The sequence below is a fragment of the Saccopteryx bilineata genome, chromosome 3, assembly GCF_036850765.1.
Source record: "Saccopteryx bilineata isolate mSacBil1 chromosome 3, mSacBil1_pri_phased_curated, whole genome shotgun sequence".
Classification (NCBI taxonomy): Eukaryota; Metazoa; Chordata; class Mammalia; order Chiroptera; family Emballonuridae; genus Saccopteryx; species Saccopteryx bilineata.
Window position 1 is genome coordinate 77,057,606 of NC_089492.1, and position 26,736 is coordinate 77,084,341.

At 39.8% G+C, this 26,736-nt stretch overlaps 2 protein-coding genes across 2 annotated transcripts; both read right to left on the reverse strand.

Moving 5' to 3' along the window:
* Positions 1 to 12,613: 12,613 nt before the first annotated feature.
* Positions 12,614 to 16,031, reverse strand: LOC136328557 (fatty acid-binding protein 9-like). The gene is made up of 4 exons (XM_066264695.1): positions 15,944 to 16,031; positions 13,390 to 13,562; positions 12,829 to 12,930; positions 12,614 to 12,664 (listed from the first exon to the last, which is right to left on the reverse strand). Exons 1-4 carry the CDS (start codon positions 16,011 to 16,013, stop codon positions 12,614 to 12,616), a joined length of 396 nt encoding a protein of 131 aa, XP_066120792.1. The 5' UTR covers positions 16,014 to 16,031.
* Positions 16,032 to 21,777: 5,746 nt separating this feature from the next.
* On the reverse strand, positions 21,778 to 26,454 carry FABP4 (fatty acid binding protein 4). The gene is made up of 4 exons (XM_066266391.1): positions 26,314 to 26,454; positions 23,141 to 23,313; positions 22,448 to 22,549; positions 21,778 to 22,003 (listed from the first exon to the last, which is right to left on the reverse strand). The coding sequence occupies exons 1-4, from the start codon at positions 26,384 to 26,386 to the stop codon at positions 21,953 to 21,955; spliced, it is 399 nt and encodes a 132-aa protein (XP_066122488.1). The 5' UTR covers positions 26,387 to 26,454; the 3' UTR covers positions 21,778 to 21,952.
* Between the last annotated feature and the right edge of the window lie 282 nt (positions 26,455 to 26,736).

A 26,736-nucleotide genomic window follows, 5' to 3' on the forward strand; every position in this document is an offset into this window, starting at 1 on the left:
GCAAGAAATTTGAATTCTAGTAAGTATGAAATTATTTGTAAAATAGAAATACTATGAGAATGATTGGTAGCAGGAAAAGCACACCACATAATCCTAGGATAATAACCAATAAAAACGGTCATTTAAAAAATTGAGAAAATATGCTGTGGGTGGATAGCTCGGTTGGTTAGAGCATCATCCGGAAGCACAGAGGTTACTGGTTCAATCTCCGATCAGGGCACGTACAGGAACAGCTTGATGTTCCTGTCTCTCTCTCTCTTTATTCCTTTCTCACTAAAATCAATTTTTTTGGCCCTGGCCGGTTGGCTCAGCGGTAGAGCGTCGGCCTGGCATGCAGGGGACCCAGTTCGATTCCTGGCCAGGGCACACAGGAGAAGCACCCATTTGCTTCTCCACCCTCACCCCCTCCTTCCTCTCTGAAAAGAAAAGAAAAAAATTTTTTTTTTAAATTGAGAAAATAAAAATGGTCCTTAAAGTTTTCATTTCCTCATGAGAAATGGAGAAATTAAGTTAACTTTCCATTGTGACATTTAGAAGAGGTGGACAAAACTTAAAAAAAAATTCCTTAAGGTTAAGGCATTAAGGAGTTTAAAAGACACAGGGAAAAAATTAAAAATCTAAGATTTGGGGAAAAGAGAAAAGTCCAAAGAGACAGGCCTAATATTGGAGCTGCTGCCCCACGAAGGAGCTATGAATTCCACAAGGGGCAGGTGAGAGAGGCTAACGTCTGAGAACCCAATGACAGTGTCACAGGGTTAGGAACCAAGAGGCCTGTTAATCATCACACTGTGGTTTGGGACTTTGAAAGGCTGCAGCAGAGGAGTGAGAGGAGCTGGATGCGGACCTGTGCTCAGATCCGTCCGACTCTGCGATCCGGGACAGCTAGTGACCAGCCACCAGTGAGAACAACACCATCCTCCTCCAGGGAAGGCCATGTCAGCCTAGGTCCAAACTTATCTCTACAGTCTTCATACATATTGCTAATAAAGAAAACAAATAAATAGAACAGAGTAGACAAAAATTCTCAAAAATAAAAATATATATATAAATATATAGACAACAAAAAATATATATATATAGAAATAGATAATTGACAGCAGATACTAATAAAAACAGACATATTATAGAATATATCATCAAACTCAAAAGTTTTTATAAAGATTAATAAAGTTGGCAAACTCTTAGCAAGATGGATTTAAACATAGAGAAGGCAAAAGTTACTGATGGCAGGAATAAAAAGAGTATAATGATATATCCTAAAGTTATTAAAAAGATCACAAGGAAATGTTATAAACTACTTCATACTTCACGCCAATAAATTTAAAAATTTTAAAGAAATTTATAAGTTCCTTAGAAAACACAGGCCTATAGGAGTTTAGTTACTCTAAACATCAAATATAAAATTGTATGCCTGGCACCCCAAACTTTATGTCATTATTTTTAGGTTCATGATATGAACAGCTAAGTGATAAACCTTTCAATATTGTGCTCAGAAAATAGCTTTTCTTCTCCAGACTTCTAATAAAACATCCCTTACATGTTCGACCTAAAGGGAGAGCATGGTTTGTTAGTGTTCAGCCCTAAACAGAAGCAGGTCAACATAAATGTTTTATCCAAAATATTGACTTCAACAAAATACAAAGCACTTCCTTTATCTTTCAGAAACTGAGTATACAAAGCAAGATTTTTTTCCCTCAAAATATTTTCATAGGCAAAGGATTAAAGACAAATTTAATCATATACATATGGTCACAATTTTGCCTTAAAAAGATCATTGGGAAAGGTACCTAGGCCACTTGTAAACATATCATGTTACTGTTATGTCTTATGCCCGAAGAAAAAATGTTATCCATAGATTTGCTCTCACTGCTGTGAAGGCTATCCAAAAATACAGTGCTCTTCTGTACAAAAAAAAAAAAAAAAGACACAGCATATTTAATAAGATAAAAAAAACATTGACTTTCATGGTAATCAAGGTGATGCAAATCCCAGCATATCCATATATAACAAAGTGAACTATGTTATAAAACATAATCTTTCTCACAGTAAGAAAAAGAAAGCTGGTTCATACTTCTGAAACCAAATAAAGATTTTAAAAGTTTTTTTTAAAAGTCATTCTTGGTTTGGATAAATAAATTTATGTTATATACAACTATATGCTAGGTCCCAAAGGGCAGGGACATAAATGTACACTAAACTGCCAAATGTTTCCCAAAGAGATCAAATTCCATTATACCAGGACGGTTTACAGATATACACCTGTACAAGCAGGGGAAGCAGCACTGCCAAGCTAGCAAGGCTTTTAGAATGAACGTTGAAACAAAATTTGCTCTCAAAGTATACTGACCATCTATTACTACATACACACATTTATAAGAAGCAAAAAGCTATCTGGCTATGTAATCATGCTTAAATGTTGGGCTACCAAATTCACTTTTCAGGGACCCCCTTTTTACCTCTCTCTGGTTCCTACTTTCGGAATCTACTATGAAAAAGCAAAATAAAACTCAACGCTTCCTCAACACATTCTTGTAATTCTATCAGCAAAACAATACTCAAATATTTATTCTTTCTCATTGCAAACCAAACCGAAAAGTTAAAATGGGACTTAACTTTGTTTAGTGCACTTAACCAGATGGAAGTGTCACCACGATTTTGTTTTTAGTCTACCTCTTACAACAATTTACATATGTAAGTATACACAATACTCTGTACACTGCCAGAGATGTTTTAGGAGAGGAGTTTTATTAAAACCAAACCCACTGTTAAGTTCATTTTATCTCAAATCATTTAACTCTCGTCTTACTTGCCGAGTTTTATTTGCATGATAGTTTGTGAATTACCAAAACACAACTCAGCTTTCTTTTTAAAATGTTAATATTAACACGACTCTAAGTCATGTAAGGTAACTCTAAGGTTCATGGGACACAGTCGCCCTTGCACACAATTACTGACTGAATGCAAACTGATTGAACCGAGGTAGCACTGGGGACAACATGGTGAGAGACACCATGACAGTCCCTGCTGTCATGGGCCTTACACTTCAGTTAGGAAGGCAGACTTGCAACATCACCTGGAGATGTGTTAGATGTCCAATTATGATGTTTTGCCACATGTAGATGGAGGTGGTGAGAATGCCACGGAAGGGCCCGTTCATCATTACTGCATGGGAGGACACCTTGTGGAATTTTCAGACACCAGATGCCAGGAGGCTGATGATCTGATTGACCGTCACAACTCAGCCACCAGGGCACCTCCTGTCCCTCCCAGACAGCTCTTTGACAGAAGGTGACTTCAGCTTGACAACCTCTCCTTTTATGTTTCAAATAAGTGGTTTTTCTCTACATCTGACGATGCTGAGATTAAAGCTGCTTTCTTATAATACAAATGATTTCTTGGAACTTTGTTAGCCACCGTGGCTAGCTGGTCTTTTCTGGACTGTGGGGACAGATGCATTTGTCCTGCTCAAAGGGACTGAATGGCTTTTCTTCTGTTGAATGACAAGAAGAGAGGAAAGAAGTGGTTTGTGATGCCTCCAAAAGATGTAACTGGCTTTTTTTGTGTGTGTGTGACAGAGACAGAGAGGGACAGATAAGGACAGACAGACTGGAAGGGAGAGAGATGAGAAGTATCAATCTTTGCTACAGTACCTTCGTTTCTCATTGATGGCTTTCTCATATGTGCCTTGTTCGAGGGGCTACAACAGACCAAGTGACCCCTTGCTCAAGCCAGCAATCTCGGGCTCAAGCTGGTGAGCCTTGCTCAAACCAGATGAGCTTGTACTCAAGCTGGTGACCTCAGAGTTTCGAACCTGGGTCCTCCTCATCCCAGTCCGATGCTCTTTCCACTGCACCACTACCTGGTCAGGCTACATTGGCTTCCTTTTTAATGGACTCTGACATGTACAGCCTCTTTCCCAAAGTCTAGTCCAAGATTTCAAAGCATTGTTCCTAATAGAACACCTGAGAATTGGAGTTACTCATTCACTGGGGAGGAGACAGAAGGTGGAATTTCTGAATTTCAGTTTCTTTCTCTGATCATTATAACACATACCGGGTTGCCTATTGGTTTTATTTTTGTTTTTTTAAGTTTCATTCACATGTCCTCTTAGAGAGAAAGTGATATTAAGGGCATGAGAGTAGGCTGTACTTCTCAGGCAAAGAGCTGAAGGAAATATTTTCAGGACTCAGCCATCTGCTCCCTTACAGCTGATGGGAGAAAAAAAATATTTTAAAAAATTCACTTGTAAAGCATAGTGAAAAGTGTGTGTGTGTGTGTGTGTGTGTGTGTGTAGTTTTATTTCATCAGGAACAGATATAAGGTGGGGGAAAGTAAGCTTAAAGTTATGAGTACGTGAAGCACAGTTTATTCTTGTATTATTATTTATTGAATTGTTTTTCATATGAATAACAGTAAACCTACTATTGCCCCACCCTGTAAAAACAAACAAACAGACATTTGGTGATTTTCTAGTCACGTGTCATCCCAGTAGCTTTGTTTTCTACTTTTCCCCCCCTTATTGTCTTGCGAAATTCTTCAATAACTGAGATGGTGTGAAGACTTTGAGAGAAAGTGTAATTTACACATCGCTCTCTGTGAAACTGCTTAGTAATCTATGCACTGAAAAGTATTCCTTTAATCAGCCTCTATGGCAATCCGAACTCTGTTTTACAAAGCAAACCAGAATCCACTTCCTTGCTTGTGTTCCCCAAAGCTCAGTCCTAAGTGATAAGTCACTTCCAGACCCTGTTCAACGATCACCCCAGCTGAGACACCTGCCCACGGCTCAGGGACATGCTCTCTGGTACATGGTTCCCATTCTGTGCAGTGCAATCCCCTTATAATGTGGCAGGGCTGTGGGAGAGATGAGAAGAGGAGGGGTTTCCTGGACTGGCCCAGGTTTTCCACCACAGCCCTGTGGAGCAGACTTCTCCACTTTGCCAAGGAGAAAAGTTCAGTGGTTGGGCAGCTCATTTCAGGCTCACACCACTGTCAGTGCAGAGGACTCAAGTTCATTCATCCCACTTCACTGCAGGTGACCACAAGTCAACTCTGCTCTGCTGGCCCCATCCCACCTTGTTTCTCTCCAAAAACTACATGGGACCTTGATACCAAATTTAAAAATGAACGAACTACATTTCCCCCTAAATGCTCAAAAAGGAACCTTTAGAACCTACAAATTGGGGACTAGGTTATGCCTGACACTTAATCTTAATTTCCCATCTACTGTAGAGGTGGTAACCTTTGGAATATTCAATCCATTCTCTTTTTAAGGACAACAAGGAAAAGTACGTCCATTTGTGCTTATCGCATTTCTGTGCAAAACGTATGGAAATTAAACACACCAAGAATGTTCAAAAATTATTTTTGTCAGTGATTTACTAAATTTATTAGGTAGCAAAAAATATGGTAAATTATTTTTTTTATTAATTTTAATGGGGTGACATTGATAAATCAGGGTACATATGTTCAGAGAAAACAGCTCTAGGTTATTTTGACATTTGCTTATGCTACATTCCCATCACCCAAAGTCCAATTGTCTTTTGTCACCTTCTAACTGGTTTTTTCTTTGTGCCCCTCACCTCCCCCAACCCCTTCCCTCTCCTCCCCCCCACTCCATAACCTCAACACTCTTGTCCATGTCTCTGAGTCTCACTTTTATGTCCCACCTATGTATGGAATCATATAGTTCTTAGTTTTTTTTGATTTACATATTTCGCTCAGTATACTGTTATCAAGGTTCATCCATGTTGTTGTAAATGATCCAATGTCATCATTTCTTATGGCTGAGTAGTATTCCATAATATATATGTACCAAAACTTTTTAATCCACTCATCCGCTGATGGACACTTGGGCTGTTTCCAGATCTTCGCTATTGTGAACAATGCTGCCATAAACATGGGGGTGCATTTCTTCTTTTCATACAGTGCTATGGTGTTCTTGGGGTATATTCCTAACAGTGGTATAGCTGGGTCAAAAGGCAGTTTGATTTTTAATTTTTTGAGGAATCTCCATACTGTTTTTCACAGTGGCTGCACCAGTCTGCATTCCCACCAGCAGTGCAGGAGGATTCCCTTTTCTCCACATCCTCACCAGCACTTATTCTGTGTTGTTTTGTTGATGAGCGCCATTCTGACTGGTGTGAGGTGATATCTCATTGTGGTTTTAATTTGCATTTTTCTAATGATTAGTGATGTTGAGCATTTTTTCATATGCCTATTGGCCATCTGTATGTCCTCTTTGGAGAAGTGTCTATTCATTTCTTTTGCCCATTTTTGGATTGGATTGTTTGTCTTCCTGGTATTAAGTTTTACAAGTTCTTTATAAATTTTGGTTATTAACCCCTTATCAGACGCATTGTCAAATATATTCTCCCATTGTGTAGTTTGTCTTTTTATTCTGTTCTTATTGTCTTTAGCTGTGCAGAAGCTTTTTAGTTTGATATAGTCTCATTTGTTTATCCTGTCTTTTATTTCACTTGCCTGTGAAGACAAATCGGCAAATATATTGCTGCGAGAAATGTCAGAGAGCTTACTGCCTATGTTTTCTTCTAAGATGCTTATGGTTTTATGGCTTACATTTAAGTCTTTTATCCATTTTGAGTTGATTTTTGTGAATGGTGTATGTTGGTGGTCTAGTTTCATTTTTTTGCAAGTAGCTGTTCAATTTTGCCAACACTATTTGTTGAAGAGGCTGTCTTTATTCCAATGTATGCTCTTACCTCCTTTGTCAAATATCAGTTGTCCATAAAGGTATGGGTTTATTTCTGGGTTATCAGTTCTGTTCCATTGATCTATATGCCTGTTCTTATGCCAGTACCAGGCTGTTTTGAGTACAATGGCCTTATAGTATAACTTGATATTCGGAAGAGTGATACCTCGCACTTTATTCTTCCTTTTCAAGATTGCTGAGGCTATTCATGTTCTCTTTTGGTTCCATATAAATTTTTGGAATATGTGTTCTATATCTTTGAAGTAAGTCATTGGTATTTTAATCAGTATTGCATTGAATTTATAAATTGCTTTGGGTAATATAGACATTTTAATAATGTTTATTCTTCCTAACCATGAGTATAGTATATGTTTCCACTTGTTTGTATCTTCTGTAATTTCTTTTATCAATGTTTTATAATTTTCCAAGTACAAGTCTTTAATCTCCTTGGTTAAATTTATTCCTAGGTACTTTATTTTTTTAGTTGCAATGGTAAAGGGGATTGATTCCTTAATTTCTCTTTCTGACAGTTCATTGTTAGTGTATAAAAATGCCTCTGATTTCTTAGTATTAATTTTATATCCTGCCACCTTGCTGAATTCATTTATCAGGTCTAGTAGTTTTTTTACTGCGACTTTAGGGTTTTCTATATACAATATCATATCATCTGCAAATGATGATAGTTTTTACTTCTTCTTTTCCAATTTGGATGCCTTTTATTTCTTCTTCTTGTCTGATTGCTGTGGCTAGGACTTCCAGGACTATGTTGAATAAGAGTGGTGAAAGGGGGCACCCCTGCCTTCTTCCTAATCTTAAGGGGATTGCTTTTAATTTTTGCCCATTGAGTATGATGTTGGCTGTGGGTTTGTCATAGATGGCCTTTATCATGTTGAGGTATGTTCCCTGTATTCCCACTTTGTTGAGAGTTTTGATCATAAATGGGTGCTGGATTTTATCAAATGCCTTTCTGCATCTATTGAAATTATCATGTGATTTTTCTCCTTCCTTTTGTTTACATGATGAATCACATTGATTGATTTGCGAATATTGTACCAGCCTTGCTTCCCCAGAATAAATCCCACTTGATCCTGGTGTATGATTTTTTTTATATATTGCTGGATCCGGTTTGCTAATATTTTGTTGAGGATTTTAGCATCTAAATTCATCAGGGATATTGACCTATAATTTTCTTTCTTTGTGTTGTCTTTGCCTGGTTTTGGAATCAGAATTATGCTCACCTCAAAAAAGGAACTTGGAAGTCTTCCTTCATCTTGAATTTTTTGAAATAGCTTGAGAAGAATAGGAGTTAGTTCTTCTTTGAATATTTGGTAGAATTCACTTTGAAGCCATCAGGCCCTGAACTTTTCTTTCTTGGGAGTTTTTTGATAACTGTTTCTATCTCATTTGTTGTAATTGGTCTGTTTAGGTTTTCTGATTCTTCCAGACTGATTTTTGGAAGATTATATGATTCAAGGAATTTGTCCATTTCATCTAGGTTGTCTAGTTTTTTGGCATACAGTTCTTCATAGTATTTTCTTACAATATTTTGTATTTCTGTTGTGTCAGTTGTTATTTCTTCACTCTCATTTCTAATTTTATTTATTTGAGTCCTGTCTTTTTTTTCTTGGTGAGTCTGGTTAAAGGTTCATCGATCTTGTTTACCTTTTCAAAGAACCAGCTCCTGGTTTCATTGATTGTCTGTATTGTTTATTTAGCCTCTATGTCATTTATTTCTGCTCTGATCTTTATTATTTCCTTCCTTCTACTAGCTCTGGGCTTTACTTGCTGTTCTTTTCCTAGTTCTTTTAGATGTAGGGTCAAGTTGTTTATTTGAGCTTTTTCTAGCTTCTTGAGGTATGCCTGTAATGCGATGAACTTCCCTCTCAAGACTGCTTTTGCTGTGTCCCATAAATTTTGAGTTGATGTATGCTCATTATCGTTCGTTTCTAGGAATTTTTTAATTTCTTCTTTGATCTCATTGTTTACCCATTCATTATTTAATAACGTGTTATTTCGTTTCCAAGTGTTTGAGTATTTTTCAGTTTTTCTGTTGTGGTTGATTTCTAGTTTCATGCTATTGTGATCAGAGAAAGTGCTCGATATGATTTTTCAATCTTCTTAAATTTGTTGAGCCCACTTTTGTGCCCTAACATGTGGTCTATTCTAGAGAATGTACCATGAGCGCTTGAAAAGAATGTATATTCTGCTGCTTTAGGGTGAAAGGTTCTGAAGATATCTATTAAATCAAGTTGATCTAGTATGTCCTTTAAGTCTGCTGTTTCTTTGTTAATTTTCTTTTTTAAGGATCTATCTAGTTAGTGGGGTATTGTAATCCCCTACTATTATAGTATTGCTGTTGATCTCGCCTTTAAATCCATCAAAGTCTGCTTTATATATTTAGGTGCTGCTATATTAGGTGCGTAGATATTTATAATGGTTCTATCTTCCTGTTGGATTGCTCCCTTTATCATTATGTAGTGACCATCTTTATCTCTTACTATAGTCTTTGTTTTAAAGTCCATTTTGTCTGATATAAGTATTGCTACCACAGCTTTTTTTCATTTCCATTTGAGTGAAATATTTTTTTCCATCCATTTATCTTCAGTCTATATCCATCTTTTGATTTAAGGTGTGTCTCTTGTAGACAGGATATGTATGGGTCCTGTTTTCTTATCCATGCAGCTACCCTATGTCTTTTGATTGGATCATTTAATCCATTTACATTTAAGGTTATTATTGATATGTAATTGTTTATTGCCATTTTATTTTTTAAAATTGTATTCCTCTTTTGCTATATTCTTTTTCTCCTTTGATCTGTTTACAACAGACCCCTTAGCATTTCTTGCAGCCTTGGTTTGCTTGTAGTGAATTCCTTGAGGTTTTTTTTTCGGTCTAGAAAGCTTTTTACTTCTCCTTCCATTTTAAACGATAGCCTTGCTGGATAAAGTAGTCTTGGTTGTAGGTTCTTGTTCTGCATTACTTTGAATATTTCTTGCCATTCCCCTCTGGCCTCAAGTGTTTCTGTTGAGAAGTCGGAAGTCATCCTTATGGTGGCTCCTTTGTAGGTGATAACTTTTTTTCTTCTAGCAGCTTTTAATATTTTCTCTTTATCACTTAGCTTTGGTATTTTAATTATGATGTGTCTTAGTGTTGGTTTCTTTGGGTTTCTCCTTAATGGAGTTCTCTGTGCTTCCTGAACATGTGAAATGTTTTCCTGCCTTAATTAGGGGAAGTTTTCAGCTATGATATGCTTGAACAAAGTCTTTATCCCTTGTTCTTTCTCTTCTTCCTCAGGAACCCCTATGATGCGGATGTTATTTCTCTTCATGTTGTCACAGAGCTCTCTTAGAGTTCCTTAGACTTTTTGAGTCTCTTTTCTTTTTTCTGCTCTGCTTCCGTGCCTTTATTTATCGTGTCCTCTAACTTGCTGATTCGATTCTCAGCTTCATCCGTCCTGCTTTTAATTCCTTCCATTGTGTTCTTCATTTCTGATATTGTATTTGTCATTTCTGACTGATTCTTTTTTATTATTTCAATGTCCTTTTTTATATTTGCTATCTCTTTATTTAGATGTTCGTAATGATCATCTATTGTTGTTCTGATATCTTTGAGCATCCTAACAATCGTTATTTTAAACTCTGCATCTGGTAATTTCATTATATCTGATTCATTCAGGTCCTTTTCTGGGGATTTCTCTTGATTCATTTATGTTGCATTTCTCTGCCTTCTCATCTTCTCTCTGTAAAAGAAGGTCTTGGCCCCTGGAGTCCACTGGGTGTGGCCTTTGTGTTCTCTAGGTATGGTCTGTCTGTAGGTCCACCACCCCCTCTGCTGTTGCTGCCTAGGGCATTTGGGTATGGGCATTGCAGGTGCCTGTCCACTGGGGCTGTTGCTGTGGTTTCCGCCTTTCCTTCATGGGGTGGCTGTGATCACGTGCTCGGGTGTACAAGCCTTGGTGGCCTTGGCCTTTGCCCCGCCCCCGTGGGTGGTGTTATTCTCAGTCCTGAGGGCAGTGGCGAGCACCTTTCCTTAGCTGCGGGTCTCCGCCTGTTTCCAGGCTTCCGCCTCGCCCTTGCAGGAGGAGCCCACTGGTAGGATGGCTGCAAGCCTTGGCTCCACAGGCCAGGCGGGACTGCATGCCCTCACTCAGTAGTGGGGTTCCGCCTGTTCTGGTAAATTATTTTTTAATAACAATATTAATTATGGTTTTAGTATGATTGATTTGGGGATAATATTTTCTCACAAATATCAGTGTGTATTTAAGATATAATGGTTTACTTCTAAGTTATTCAGAACAAAAAAATTTTCACAAATAAAATCTATTTTCCTGTGTGTCTTAAAAAATTCCTCTCTCTTCCTTTTCTCAAGCCTTTTGGGAAGTGAGTAAATAATCGCTTTTTATTGCTCAATTCACCATTATGAGAAGTTCCGTTATTTCCAATACAACCTGACAAGAACGACATGTCATCATTCACTTATAGATGGATAATGATAAATCTACTACAACTTAATAAATGTGAAATTGTATCAGTTACTCACAGATAGATAATGACTTTTGAAGAAGAATTAGTCAGATATGCCAAGAGACTAATCTTGTAAAAGTCCTTAATAAAGACTAATGAGTCTAAGTGTAAACTCCAATGAATTTTTTTCTTTCAGACTTCTTGATACAGTTTGACTGGCAGTAGCAATAAAGGTTGGAGGGTTTCATGACACCTCTGCTACTTGACACATCCAAAGGCAGCTGTGGACACCACGCCTTACTCATCTGCTGTGGTCCTGCCACTGGCACAGAATTGACTGGACAGTGGCGGCTGAGGAGAAACTTGTTGAATGAATGATTTCCTCGGGAGTGCTATGCTTGGTGCCAACTACTACAGATCCAACATAAGGATTCTGTTTCTTGTTTGGCCTCTTTGTACTTGGAGCTGTCATATTTATGAAAAGAGAAATAAGCCTTGAAATTTGAGAACTGTACTATTTTTTCTTGATGATGCCTATGCAAAGTCAAAGGTTTGGATGACTGGGTGCCTAGCGCTTTAGAGAGTACTATATTCTCCCTGATGGCTGTGGAATCCCTCCACCCCTGCCCAGAGGTGCCACTAAGACAGCTGTCACCTACGGAGGTGCTGACCCACGGTCCCTTTTGTGTACAAGACACTACATCGAAGGGCAAAAGCCTCTGACTTTGCAGAGAGAGCACGGCTCTATTTGGTACACACCTGAGTCCTTTCGGGAAGGATGGGGACAAGTCATGTGAAGATAACTGTCAGTTCTCACATCTGGCAACTGTATGGCCACCACCAAGCCTGGCATTTCAGGTGTGCTCAGAGGTCTCCAGGTTTTCATCTGACAGCCCTAGTTTCTTTGCTTGTTGGGGTTCAGTTGTGGCCCCAACCCTACACTCAGTCATTCTGCACATGACCCTTCAATTTCACCCATACTCTGATGACCATACCCCCAGTTTGCCTGGGATGGTCCTGTCTACACCTGCCGTCCAGATATGATCATTGAATTTCACTTCTCACCCAGTTGTGCTGCCCAAAGCAGGTTCCAATGATCATAGTGTTTCCCCCTTTGAGGTCACATAAATTTCCACTAGGCACTGTTTGACAGGTGCCTTAGCCTAAGTGGGACGGGTCCCCTGGAGAGAACTCAAGGCCTGTGGAAGTCAGTGAGCAGAGGGTAAGGAGGACATTGGTACTCCTACAATCACACCACAGGTTACCAGATTATCCCTAATTCTCAATATCACACGGCTCTCAAAATGCACTTAATTTGATGCTTTTATTGATCAAATTTATATTAAGCAATAGTTAAAATCACTGGCCCTGAGGCATATCTGTCTTAAGGCCCCATTTTCTGTTAGAGAGCACGTTATCACTGAAGTAGTCACTTCCTTCATACCTTTTTGTAGATTCGCGTGCTGACAATATTATTCATGGTATATTTCTAAAAGCAAAGAGGGGTCTGTTAGAGTTGGCAGTGAACAGGTGATGCTACTGTACCCCTCATCCCCAGACCCTCAAATCTGGCTGCAGACTGAGCAACTGAGTAACATGAGAGGCCTGTTTCAAATAACAACACCTATAAAGTTCCATTTAGAGAAAACTCACCGCCACCATTTTTCTGTTCACAATTTGTCTTTTGATCGTTGTCTCTTTGCCCAGCCATTTTTGGATGTGGACCAGGGAGTCACCATCTAATGTTATAATGCTCTACAAATGCATAAAATAATCAGTTAAAAATAGCCACGCACTACATTCTAACCTATACACAACTACTTTTTAATTTCTGTTTTGAAATTTTTCCTCCAAATCCTCAGCTGAGAACTTATTATAATTTAATACCATCCAACTAGAGAAGTCTCACCTAATGCCCTCCTACACCAGACAAACAGTCCCAAACTATTTGTGGGTAATTGTTTTCCTCCATATGCTTTTTATATTGTACAATGGCAAAGAGAGATCAGGAAAAAAGTAAAAACATGTCAAATATTTTCATCCACTTTCAGAATAATTTGCAAACAGGTTGACGCTAAAGATGTGCAGCATTACCGAACAAAACAAGCCCCAGCTGACTTGGTAATTAATCAAAGCAGCTATGAATACACCTTGCCCAACCACCTGGTTAGTTCTTTCCTTGACTGGGAAACACCAGGACGGTTTGGTGCCTACCTTCACTTTCCGGTTGTCCGCGGTGGTCTCATCAAACTCTTCCCCCAGCTTGAAGGAGATCTCAAAGTTCTTGAAGGAGCTCTCTGTTTTGATGATCACCTTATTCCCATGGGCACTAATGTGGATCGTCGGTTTCTCCAGTGCGGCCAGGTGCCGGAACGCGACGGGCACTCCTGTGAGGCAGAGAAAGCAGCAGCCCTTCATAAGAGTTTAGGAGGAAGTGCCAGCAATCATTTTGGAAGCATTTGAAAAGTAGGCATGCTTCTGCCGTTGAAGTTTTGGATGAAGTGTGGCACTTTCTTCAACCTCTCTGTGACAGCTAAATTGAACCAGATGCTCCCAATCAGAAACCATGTTCAGTAATTATACTTGTCAATTTGCAAAGCTAGCTTCACTTTTTTGAGACTGTGTTTCACCTGATTTGTGTGGTGCCTTTCAGGTGATCAGATGTTGGTGGAGGGGCTCATTTTAGATGAGGGCACGCTGCCCCAGAGAGGCCAGGAGGTGCATTCTAGGTGATGTATCTGGTGTCAGAGCTGACACTGAAACACAGGTTTTCTATTTGTCCAAGGATTTTAGCACACATTTTTTTTTTGTTGTTTCTTTAAGATCATGAAATACGGCCCTGGCTGGTTGGCTCAGCGGTAGAGCGTCGGCCTGGCGTGCGGGAGTCCCAGGTTCGATTCCCGGCCAGGGCACACAGGAGAGGCGCCCATCTGCTTCTCCACCCCTCCCCCTCTCCTTCCTCTCTGTCTCTCTCTTCCCCTCCCGCAGCCGAGGCTCCATTGGAGCAAAGATGGCCCGGGCACTGGGGATGGCTCTGTGGCCTCTGCCTCAGGTGCTAGAATGTCTCTGGATGCAACAGAGCGACGCCCCAGAGGGGCAGAACATCACCCCTTGGTGGGCATGCCGGGTGGATCCAGGTCAGGTGCATGTGGGAGTCTGTCTGACTGCCTCCCCGTTTCCAGCTTCAGAAAAATGAAAAAAATAAAAAAAATGAAAATAAATAAATAAATAAATAAATGATCATGAAATACAATTTTCAAAGTGCCTTAACTGCTTTAAAAGAACATGACTTATAAAGTCCAAGCTCCTGTCTCATTTGCCGGTTCAATCCCTTCTGGCCGAGGAGAGAGGAGGTGGCACACTGGACCATTTGGCTGAGAGCCTGGCCCTGTGGTTCCGGTTGGGACTGTCCATCCTCAAACCTGACCTCAGCAGGAGGTGGTGGTAGAAATGACACCTCTCTCAGTATTGATATCAAACTCATTTCACATTCAGATTGTGGAATGGTAGGACCGGTCTGACTGCAGTGAGGCAGTGTTAGACATCAGTCCCAGAAGAGGGAAGGGTGGCGTGGTTAAAGCCCGGGCTCCAGCTTTGCCAGCTTGGGCATGTTATCTCAATAGTCAAATGTGTACAGCGATAGGCCTTATCTCACAGCTGAGTGAGAGATGAAGGGGTGGGCCTTCAAAGATAAGCAGCACATAGTAGGTGCTCAGCTCTTATGCCCTCTTGCCTCTGCCTAAGCCCAGTTCCCACTCAACACAAATGCTTCTCTTGCCAGAAGCCCCAAGTTTCTTAAGTGTCACAAAATTGAAACTCCAACAGGTGAGTCTCTGACTCCATGAAGCAATAGGGAAACATGTTTCTTATTAGTCCCTGAGAAGTTAATACTGATTATAAAAAAGAAACAAGTATTCTATTATGAGCACATTGACTTCTTATGATGCATTGATCATTTTGGCTATGTTTAAGAAAAAAGTAAGGTTAAAAAAATTTTTGACTTTATACACAGTTTATTATTGTAAGGGAGGTTTCTCTTAATATTAAACATTACTTAATTAGGTAGTGAATAATTACTGTTCTACGATTAGTAAAGAAAGTTTAGTTGCTATGGACCCTGAGCCACTATAATTGATGTTTATGCAACTTGGGTTAGAGTTCAAGGGTGGATAGGGTCTATACTTATGCATAATAGCCAATGGTGAGACACTTGAATCAGGAGAAAATCATCTCACTTCTCCAATGAAAACTTTGAAATTCTTCAAAAAATGTTAGAAAAATAGCTTCCACAAGTATCAGAATTCCAAAAATTAACCAACTAAAAACTTGGTTATTATTTTTTATTGCTCTTTTGAAGTTATAACTTAAAGCCAGCCTTGAAACAAATTTAGTTAATAGATTTATCTATTGATAGTTATTAGTGTCTGTAAATTTAAAGCTGGGAAAAGCTATTGATGAAATGATCAAGCTGAAGAGAAACTCTATCAAGGGATTATTTTTCAAAATATCTTTGCAAATAGTTCCATAAAAGATAAATAGCCTTAAATATATGGATGGTGACTAGAAGGAGGTATATGTGAGCCTAGTATTCCCCAAAGAGCCAATTATTACCAGTAAGAAAAAAGAAAAGCAAACGTAACAACATAAACTTTGTTAATGTCATATGCATGTGCCCCAGGCTCACAAAAGAAAGAGAACTCTAGGAACAAACCCAGCCCCATCACAAAATGCGCGACCAGTTCTCAAACCTTGCAGTGGTATTTCTCACCCAGTTGTCCCAAGTACTCCTCAAAATTTTCACTGGATTCCAGTTTCCAAGTTCCCAAGAAGGGCTCCATCACAGTGGAAAGCTTGCTGGGAAGAGGTGCTCACAACTGGAAGTCAAAGGGAGTAAATAAGCTTCCTGGGCTCCCAGCACCTTCATTTAAAGGCATCCTCATCATGTGACTCTTTTAAAATGGCCAATGGGCAGCAGCAAGACCAAAGAGTTCAGACACCTGCATTGACTCACTGTATCTACCTCCAAATTAAGCAGCAGAAAATTAACATGTGAAGTTGAATTTAGGTCAATGATTACAGCTTTGAGGACAGAGATATATATATATATATATACCCTGGGGTCACCAAATAGATAAAACTTGTGGAATGGAAACAATTTTCCATAGAGATCAGCCTTTGGAATGAATGCCTCGTCAACTCTGAAAGCATCTTCTGACAGATGTCTAAGGAACACCTGACCCAGGTGTTTTCCCACTGGATACGAGTACATCCTTGCTTGGCCCTTGGCCACACCTCGGCTGTGTTTGTTTGTGCTAATCACATTGCCAGAGAGCTCTCTTCATTAGAATAATATCCTCTCTCCTTTCCTTGCAGGGTTGATGAATGGATATCAGTTAATGTAACTGAAATGTCTACACTCGCTTAGAGTGAGGTGTGGGCTGTGATTAATATCATCATTTTTCTTCATCCAGAATAATTGTGGACTGGGAAGAAAAGTATCAACAATTATCATTGATTTAGGTTTACCGAGTAAGTTCAGTATTAGAAGATACCACTTGAAATCACGGGAGGAGGCGGGGTTCGGGAGTGATACAGTATTTTGGTATATGCATTCTAAAGACAAAGGAGAGGGCAATTTAAATGTTGGTTCAAATAGATCTTAAATCATCTTCTGCCACCCAGACAATGGACATGGACCTCGCAGGTACTGTGTTTCCTACCAAGGAGTAGATTTTTGAGGCTGTGGATTTATGTCACATCTTGGAGCTCCTGTTGCTTTGAAGAAGGCTGGAAAGTTAGAAGAAGAATATTCATGCTATAATCTGCCTGTGTTAAATATTCCTTCGATGCAAGGAAATGGTTTATTTAAACCATCTCTTTGTGGGAAGAGCCAAATTAAAAACAAGTTGATGTTTTGGCAACACAAGGTTATAACTTATGTTGGCTAAAGAATTTCTTTTAATAAAAACATATATATAAAGGAAATTTAGAATATAATATCTTTCTAGGTAGGATGGTGACTAAAGTATCTGGAGGGCAAGACAGGAAGCCAGGACCCGTGAATTAGTTTCAGGAACCTGACACCCGGGCTCAAGGCAAGTGCCTTTGCGGCTGAAGTGTCCTTGGAGGTGATGCTTTCATGAAGAGCACGTGACTGGATCTTGCCTACCTGGTTGTAGGTGTGTGCACATGTCTTCCGGAAGATAGCAGACATACATGCTATGCGTGTTTCCAGTGCAGCTACTGGATCAGAGTCTCCCATTAGTGTCCCCACCCTCTCTCCAATTCCCCTGCCAATCCAGAAACCAAGCCGGTGGCCTATCTTAGAAATCAGAAGGCCCATAGGACAATGGGAAAGGCCAACTTCTGGCTTCTGTAGAACATCCGTACCTGTTGGAGAGAGCCAGAGGGACGCCCTCTCTTCTCCTCTGCAGTTCACTTTCTTCCATTAACGATGCAAAGATAAAGTATAACCTGGGGGTGGCAGGGTGCCCAAAGGGGAGGAACTGAGGCCACTTCATTTCTGAAATTCTTATTATGTGAATTAATAAATTCCATTATTATTTAAGCAGTTTTGTGTCTGAATTTTTGTGACTTGCATGTTAAGCCATCGTAATTGATATGCCTTTGTAAACGGCTTCACCCGAATGATGACTTTGGATTCTCAGAACATCCAATTACATGCAACATAGGATATTGGCCCCATTGGCAGCCTCACGGCTCTGCCCATCTTTCCAGATCCAATGCCAACATCTCTGTGACACTGGCTCAGAGCTAGTTGATCCCTGTGATGTGACATAACTATACTTGAACAAAAGTTTCTTAGAGAACTTTTCTCAAAGTATTGCAACAAGTTTGCCTCCTACTGTCACCTGAGCTACTTTGTGAGTGTATCAAGCAAAGAAAATAGTCACTTTTGTATCCCTAAGACAGACAGTGCCTGGTATATTGCAGGTGCTCAGTAAATGTTTGATGAGTGAATAACCAAAGGAATAAGCAGTTTCCTTCATCTTAATGACAGCTTCCCTCCTTACTGATCCTAGTCCCTCTAACAGTGATTCAAGATGAAGTTTGAATACATTGTTCTCACCTGACCTGCTCAGGGGATGGGCCTTTCATTATGGTCATCACCTGGTAGAGGGAGTCTCAGCCTCCCTAGCCTTTGCTACCTGGGTTGGAGTATTAAAAACAAACAATAAACAAAACCCAAACCATCTCCTCAAATAAAGATGTTTCAGGTCACAGTGTTCTTCATAGCTAATCCTAATAAAGGAACCAGAATACAGCAATTTGTGATGGGGCAGTTACACATCTTGTTTCTGTGACAATTTCAACTCTTAGTTCTCCATTATCTCATTTTATATGCTTCTCCAATATCTCATTGGCTATATAGACTTTCTTTCTTGTGATGTTTTAGAGAGTAAGTAGTTTTTTAATAAATCTGAATTTGGAGATGCTCCATTCTCCACTGGCCAGGCAGACTGGGAAAGTGAAACCTACCAGAAGCTACAGAAGTTTTCAGAAATACGTCTAGTCATTTACTACTGTACGTGTAATATTTTAACTGGATCCACACTAGTCTTTTTTTCATTTTTTTTTAAAAATGTGGAAGGCCCTGGCCGGTTGGCTCAGTGGTAGAGTGTCGGCCTGGCGTGCAGAGGTCCTGGGTTCGATTCCCGGCCAGGGCACACAGGAGAAGCACCCATCTGCTTCTCCACCCTTCCCCCTCTCCTTCCTCTCTGTCTCTCTTCCCCTCCCACAGCCGAGGCTCCATTGGAGCAAAGATGGCCCAGGCGCTGGGGATGGCTCCTTGGCCTCTGCCCCAGGCGCTAGAGTGGCTCCGGTCGCAACAGAGCGACGCCCCAGAGGGGCAGAGCATCGCCCCCTAGTGGGCAGAGCGTCGCCCCTGGTGGGCGTACCGGGTGGATCCCGGTCAGGCGCATGCGGGAGTCTGTCTGACTGTCTCTCCCCGTTTCCAGCTTCAGAAAAATACAAAAAAAAAAAAAAAGTGGTAAAATACAGTTAACATAAAATCAACTCTCTTAATCTATACAGTTCAGTGGTGTTAAATACATTTGTATTATGCACCCAGCATCCGTCTCCAGACCACTTCTCATCTCGCAAAACTGAGACTCTATCACCGCAAAACAACAATCCCCACTCTTGGTTCCTCCTAGCGCTGACAATCACTGTCCTACATCTTGTCTCTTTGATTTTGACTATGCTAAATACCTCACGTAAGCGGAGTTACAGTATGTGGTAGGGTGCTTTTTTGTTTGTGTGACTGGTTTATTTCACTCAGCACGCCCTTAAATATCATTCATATTGTAGCATATCTCAGAATTTCCTTTAAAACAGTAATATTTCGTTGGATGAATAGGCCACACCATGCTTATCCATTCATCTGTTGTTGGATGTGTGGATTGCTACTACATTTTAGCTAAATTCTTTTTTTTTTTTTTTATTCAATTTTTTAGAGAGGAGAGGGAGAGAGAGAGAGAGAGAGAGAGGAGAGACAGAGAGAGAGAAGGGGGGGAGGAGCTGGAAGCATCAACTCCCATATGTGCCTTGACCAGGCAAGCCCAGGGTTTCGAACCAGCGACCTCAGCATTTCCAGGTCGACGCTTTATCCACTGCGCCACCACAGGTCAGGCTTTAGCTAAATTCTTATAACCAGCAACTTATCTTCTGGCCTGTTCATATGTTGTTGTTATATATACAATAGGAGTTCAGAAAATAATGGGTGTATTTTTTAAAGTATCATAAACACAATTATACCAACGACAGCACATATTTTAATAGGTGTGGGCTTACTATAAAATATAAATAAGCAGTTTGGGAATTTCATTCTAGGTACATGGATCTTCAGTGACTTGCGGGTGCTTCAGAGTTTACAAGAGGTGGAAGAAATAACTCACACACACACACACACACACACACACCCCTACTTGAAAAGCCTCATTATCATTTTTATTGTGTTGTATGTTGAAATTCCATGGAGATTTCATTTGAATAAAAAAATTCCAGAACAGGTATTTGATATTTTATTTGAGTAAAAAATTATACCAGTAAGAGAATCTTGGGAACCACTCTGAGGGTAAGTGCATCCTTCCTCATTACAAGGCCATTGCCTTGTTTCCAGAATGCATGTTATGGGGTTATTTGCACTCAATGCTGGAGAAACTCCAGAGATTGCTTGGTTTACCAGTGACTTTTCACACTAAAAACTGTCGCCTAGAAATCCTTTTTCCTACTCCCCACCCTGTCACTCTCCCTCTGTCTCTCATTGTGCCAGGACTTGGGACGTGAATGATGGCACTTGAGCCAGGTGGCTGTGAACAGTGTGACGACAGTTCAAACTTCCCCCTGTCTTGCTGCATTTCGCAGACACTGTGTGCTTTTACAGACTGAAGGCTGGTGGCCACCTTGTGTCAGGCAAGTCTGTCAATGCCATTTTCCCGCTCACATTGTGTCTCTGGGTCGCATGGTGGCAATTCTCACCGTATTTCAAGCTTTTTTGTTATTATTATTATATGTTGTGGTGATCCGTGCTCAAGTGATCTCTGATGTTGTTAAGACCTTGCACCAGCAATAAAATTAGAACTCTATAAGAATCCAGGTGATGGTTAGCATTTTTTAGCAATAAAGAATTTTTTAAATTAAGGTGTGTACATTTTTTAGACTTAATGCCACTGCACACTTAATAGTGAAAACATAATTTTTAAATGTATCGGGGAACCAAAATATTGATGTGACTCACGTTACTGCAATACTTTGTTTCTTGAGGTGGTCTGTAACTGAACCCACAAAATCTCCAAGGGGTGCCTGTCATTCCCCCTTAACCACGGTTTCACTTTCCAGGTTCAGCTATCCAAGGCCAACTGAGAATATAAAGTAGGATATTCCAGAAGTAAGCAATTCATAAATTTTAAGCTACACCCTCTTCTAAGGAGAGTGGTAGCATCGCCACACTATCGTTCTCTATCTCACCAGGGATATGAATTGTCTCCTTGTCCAGCATCCCCTTGCCTGTTACTTAGATATCTTGGATATCAGATATAAAGGACCATACTATCGTGGTGCTTGTGTTCAAGTGAGCCTTATTTTACTTAAGGATGTCTCATTCACAAAACTTCTCTATTAGTACATGGTCAGAATTGTTGTATTTTATTAGTAGTTGTGTTAATCCCTTACTGTACCTAATTTATGAATTCAACTTTATCATAGCTATAGATATATAGAAAAGGCATAGCATCTTTAGGGTCCAGTACTCTCTGTGGTTTCAGGCATCCGCTGAGGGTCTTGGAACATATCCGCCATGGGTAAGGGGGACTACTGTACTTTTAAAACTACCTCAGGTCTCTGCAATAGTTACTTGACTGAAGGTACACTAAAGAAGAACTTCATGTTCCATAATAGCTCATGCTTATTAATTTCTACTAAGACAATGGGAAACCATGAATATTAATTTTTTTGCCCTGGATTATTATGAAAAACCATATTGCTTATACCAGAAACAAAGCAATAATACAACTTTCCATTTCCTTCATTGAGTTATAAGTGAGAAATTCTCTTGTACAATTAATAAGTCATTACATCACCTTCTAACTTTGAAATGTTTTATTTCACCAATGTAGCTACATTGAATAAAATCAGATTGGGGGAAAATTAGTTGCTTGCTAATTAGCAGAAAGAAACAATATATGTTTCAACGCTATAGCCAATAGAATGTCATAAAGTTCGTTGCAAACCTTCGTCCAGGTCAATGTCCCTTGGCTTATGCTCTCTCATAAACTCTGGTAGAAGTGACGTTTTTCATGATACATTCCTAGACACACAAAAAAATTCTTGGTCAATCACGGTTCTAAACCATTGGTTTGTTTATAATCTCCTTCAATGTTGGGAAGGACAATACTCATTTGATAGTTATTTGTTCTGAGCTCCTCAGATATGTACCTGATGTTGTAACAAATTAGGAAGATATAAAGGCCAAGAATATACAAGTCTTCCCCTTAAGGAGCCTTACAATCTAGACGGAGAGAGAGAAATTCAAGCAGAAATGTGTAATACAACGTGGTCACGGAATGCTTCCTAGTGGACTGCATGCCCAGCCTGAGCTTTAAGCACACAGGCCAGTATCCTGAGTGAAACCAGAACCCCAGTAGAACCACTTTTTGTTCCACATCAGCAAGAGCAGTTATTTGATTGCTTAGGTGGCAGAATGATTATTAGGTGGCCTAGCAGGAGGATCTAGCAGCTAGAACATACTCACCACCACGAGCTTATCATCTACTCTCTTTCTCTTAATGGTCGTTGACTTCCCATCCCATTTCTGCACCTGTACCAGGGCACCTCCATCTAAGGTTATGATACTCTGCAGGTACAACAAAAAATGGTTACAGTCTGGACATGGAGGAGAGACAAAATAAACAATACACCTCCTTTGCCTGAGGGAATCATCTGAGGTCATTAGAAATTCTAAATTACAAGGAGACATTGCAACAAGAAAATAAATGAATGTCAGAAATAAAGGCATACAAAGTTATATATATGCTAGAATCAGAATATTATGTAAACATGCATTTGAAAAAATACTGTAAAAGAATATAGATAATAAACTATGTTGAGATGGTAGCATTATAAGTGATTTAAATTTTTTTTCACAGTCTAAATTTCTGTAATATTATATGATTTGAATTCACTTCAAATACTACATATATGGTATGCCAAATAAACAATTGTTCATTGTTTCTTAAAATAATAAATACAACTTTATAAAAAAGAGTCAAGTTCACCAACTAAAAGCGAAGGCAACATGGTTTGGATATCGGAACTCAGGGGTCTTCAGCCTAAGGTGGAAGGGGAGCGGGTTTTGCTCCTTTAACAGAATGGCGTCTGGGAGAGAGGTGAGGGTTGGTTGCTCCAGAACCAGGCTTTGCCTCTGCTCCAATCCCTTATTTCTCACCTTGACTTTTCTGTCATCTGCAGTGACTTCATCAAATTCCTGGCCCAGTTTGAAGGAGATCTCTGTGTTTTTGAAGGTACTTTCTGACTTAATGGTGATCACATCCCCATTGACGCTGATGATCATGTTGGGTTTGGCCATGCCAGCCACTTTCCTGGTGGCAAAACCCACTCCTGCAGGCAAGGAGAGAAGACAAATCACCTTCACAATTTTCTCTTACAACTTTTTTTGTGTGTGTGTGTGGCAGAGACAGAGAGACTCAGAGGGACAGGAAGGGAGAGAGATGAGAAACATCAATTCTTTGTTGCGGTTCCCTAGTTGTTCATCGATTGATTTCTCATATGTACCTTGACCATGGGGCTACAGCAGACCGAGTGACCCCTTGCTCAAGTCAGCAACCTTGGGCTCAAGTTCGTGAGCCTTGCTCAAACCCGATGAGCCCGCACTCAAGCTGGCGACCTCGGGGTCTCCAACCTGGGTCCTCCGCGTCCCAGTCCGATGCTCTATCCACTGCACCACCGCCCGGTCAGGCTTCTTACATCTTTAAGAAAGAGCTGTGATGTGTGTGTGTGTAGGTCGGGGCACGTGCACATAAAAAGGAAACTGGTGAGTTGCTCCATGGCTTCATGTAAACAGCTCATGCAGATGGTGAGGAGTGAATATTTAAAGAAACACATTATGCTCAATGAGCTACTAGTTTTACTTTAAACCCCCACCCCCGTACCACAGGCTTCAGATGCAGCTCCTCGGGAGGCCTGCTGTTAATTTTCAGCAAGAATACATACAAAGATGAAGTCTTCTAAAGGAGTATATTTTTTAAAAGCCCCTGCACTCTCATGTGAGCTGGCCATCTCAGTCACGAGGGCAGCATCTGTCACTTTGCTCAGTTCGTGAGACACTTGGAAGAACCTCAACCTTCTTTTCCTTGATAAAATGACCCACAGTCAAAGATGAAATTCTCAGTAGGATACTGGGGCCAGTATAGAGTTATCTGGTTAAAAAGAAATCATGTGTTTGGGGGTCCAAAAATCCCATTTCATGGCATGTCCTGCCCAGTCTGGTCTCTTGCCTTTTCTACATTATTCCACCATGAAATGAAGATTTTGATGAAGTTTTCCCAAAGCAAAATGTTTCTTACATTTATATCATTTTAGGATAGTGATATGGCTCTCAACAAATTATAGGAAAAGTTAAAGAGGTTCTAGGCATTGATTGTGAAAACTTCAAAATTCAAAAAATCACTATTTTAGTAAGTTTAATAATCAACACTTCGATTCCCAATCACTTAAGTTACAAATTTCTCTCTTTCTTTTTTAAAGAGGAATCCACTTTTCTTGTGAAGGGTAGGGAGTGAACAATTTCTAATCCAAGAGACACAGCAATAACTTGATCTCACTGCCTGTGTCATATAGAATTTACTACACTCGTGGGTGTGTTGCGTTTTGAAAATGCATGTACATAAATCTAAGCCCCTTCTCTGACTGAAGCTTACTTAAGGTTAGAAATGGGGGATTAGAGAAAGAAATGTTGAACAAAACAAAGGTGCAAAGGCTCATGGAAGTGGCCACAGGTGGGAAAAGAACATGTTGCTTCATCAAGTCCTGACTTTGTTATAAAATACAACATCAAAACAAGGACCGGGTCAGCCAGTGGCTGGATGCAAGGTCAAATGTGACCTCAGAGTGTTCAGCCTTGGGCAAAATCAAATTTTCCACTTGCCTGATCATCAGTACTTTGTAATTTTAAAACGCAGTAGTAGAAGAATTTAAACATAAATATTAAAGTGCAAAATGTTTCTAAAAATTAATAGCTAAATAGTCCCAAATCCTGGCGTTTCTACATCAGCACCTATTTGTGTATTAAATCTGAATTAATTGATAGTCTAGGAAGGTCTCACTCATGCTGAAGTTTTCTCTATAAACAAGGAAAATAGTAGTTTATAAACAAGCAAAAAATGTACTATATGACTTGGAGAAAGGTTAAATATGGAGATTTAGAGAATAACCCATTACCCCTAATAAAGATATTATGTGAAATTCCTTCCTGGTTCACACCCTGGATACAACTTGATCATGCAGGGGGCAGTAGCAGGCGTTTTCAAGTTGAAGATGCCTGAAGGTGGGAACTTGCAATCCTACAACCTTGCCTTTCCTCCTAATTACCTGGGGAGCAGCACTCAGGCAGCATGAGCAGAATCTAAAACCCCAGAAGCCTCCATTATCAAAGAAGAGGTATGTTAGACATGTAACAGTCTTCTATTAAATAACAATAATTTTATGGCATCCCATGGATTTTCTAGTCACAGGAATAGTTAAGCCTTTTAAGGAACATACTCTCTGCAATTAAGATTTTTGTCCTCCTTAAAACAACCACACATTTTAATGGATTGACATTAAGACAATAACATAATTGGTTAACAGAGTTTTACATTAAAAATTATATGAAGACGAGAAATGTAGTGCTTTCTATGTCAAAGGATATTATTGCATGTTAGGAAATAAATACAGCTTTATTTCCAAGTTATTGCTCCCTTTTTATGCAAGAAAGAATGAAAAACAAGCAGGCACAGAGCCAAGTGAACCAAAGATACTCAAGCTTAGCATTCGGACAAAATCTTGGCATTTCTGCAGACTATACTAGCTCCACTTAGACACTTTTTCTTATTGGTTCACCTGTCATTATGGCTTTGGTCTACATGTTTCTACAAACAAATGACTCTCTCTGTCTTCTAAATTAAAATGTTTAATTTTAATTTTTAATTGAACGTATTGAGTTGACATCAGTTAATAAAATTATATAGGTTTCAGGTGTACAATTCTATAACACATCATCTGTATACTGTCTTGAGTGCTCACCACCCAAAGTCAAGTCTCCTTCCATCACCATTTATCCCCCTTCTACCTGTTTGACCTCCCCAGTCCCCCTTCCACCTGTAAATCCCCATGCTGTTGTCTGTCTCTATAAGATTTTTCTTTGCCTAATCCCTTCACCTTTTTCACCCAGCTTCCCGCCTCCAAATGATTTTCACTTGCTATTTTTATAACCTTTATACAGAAAGCAGCATTTCATATCTGGCCAATGCTTCCACAGTGAAAGACAGACATAAGCCCCTTTTCCTGCTCCACCCCAGGAAAAAGGTACATACCCAGTCCTCCCACCACCTGTTTACTCACCCACTTCTTTCATGTAATCATCAAAGTTTTCACTGGAGACAAGTCTCCAGGTACCTACAAGGGCATCACACATTTTGCAGGCTGTCTAGGATTATTCTGCAAGTTGGGAAAAAGCTGCAGCCTTCGGGAAGGTGCTGTGCCTGTCTGAGTCCAGTTAACATCCTTTTAAAGATGCCCAGGACACGTGACCTGAGGAAGGACCAATTGGGAATGATAGCGGGCCATTTCCTTTGTTACCGGTCTCTGCGTTTTCCCCTCTGAGTCATGTTTCTAATAGAAATTTCTCAACTTTGGTTCTCCCTGGCAAATGGTCATTGGACTAAGTACAAATTATTTTTAACCACTTACAGAATATTTTAAACATACTTGTTTTGATGGTTTTAGTACTCAATGCATTGCATTTCCCTCTATTATTTTCATATG

Bases quoted from the DNA above. Each gene is read 5' to 3' on its own strand.
- LOC136328557 (XM_066264695.1), bottom strand. From the start codon at position 16,013: ATGGAGCCCTTCTTGGGAACTTGGAAACTGGAATCCAGTGAAAATTTT. The intron at 12,931-13,389 runs GTAGGCACCAAA...ATGCATTTGTAG, and splicing joins CGGACAACCGGAAAGTGAAG to AGCATTATAACATTAGATGG. The intron at 12,665-12,828 runs GTGAGTTTTCTC...CTTTGCTTTTAG, and splicing joins TGAACAGAAAAATGGTGGCG to AAATATACCATGAATAATAT.
- FABP4 (XM_066266391.1), bottom strand. From the start codon at position 26,386: ATGTGTGATGCCCTTGTAGGTACCTGGAGACTTGTCTCCAGTGAAAAC. The intron at 23,314-26,313 runs GTGAGTAAACAG...CCTTGCCTGCAG, and splicing joins TGATTACATGAAAGAAGTGG to GAGTGGGTTTTGCCACCAGG. The intron at 22,550-23,140 runs GTGAGAAATAAG...TTGTACCTGCAG, and splicing joins CAGATGACAGAAAAGTCAAG to AGTATCATAACCTTAGATGG.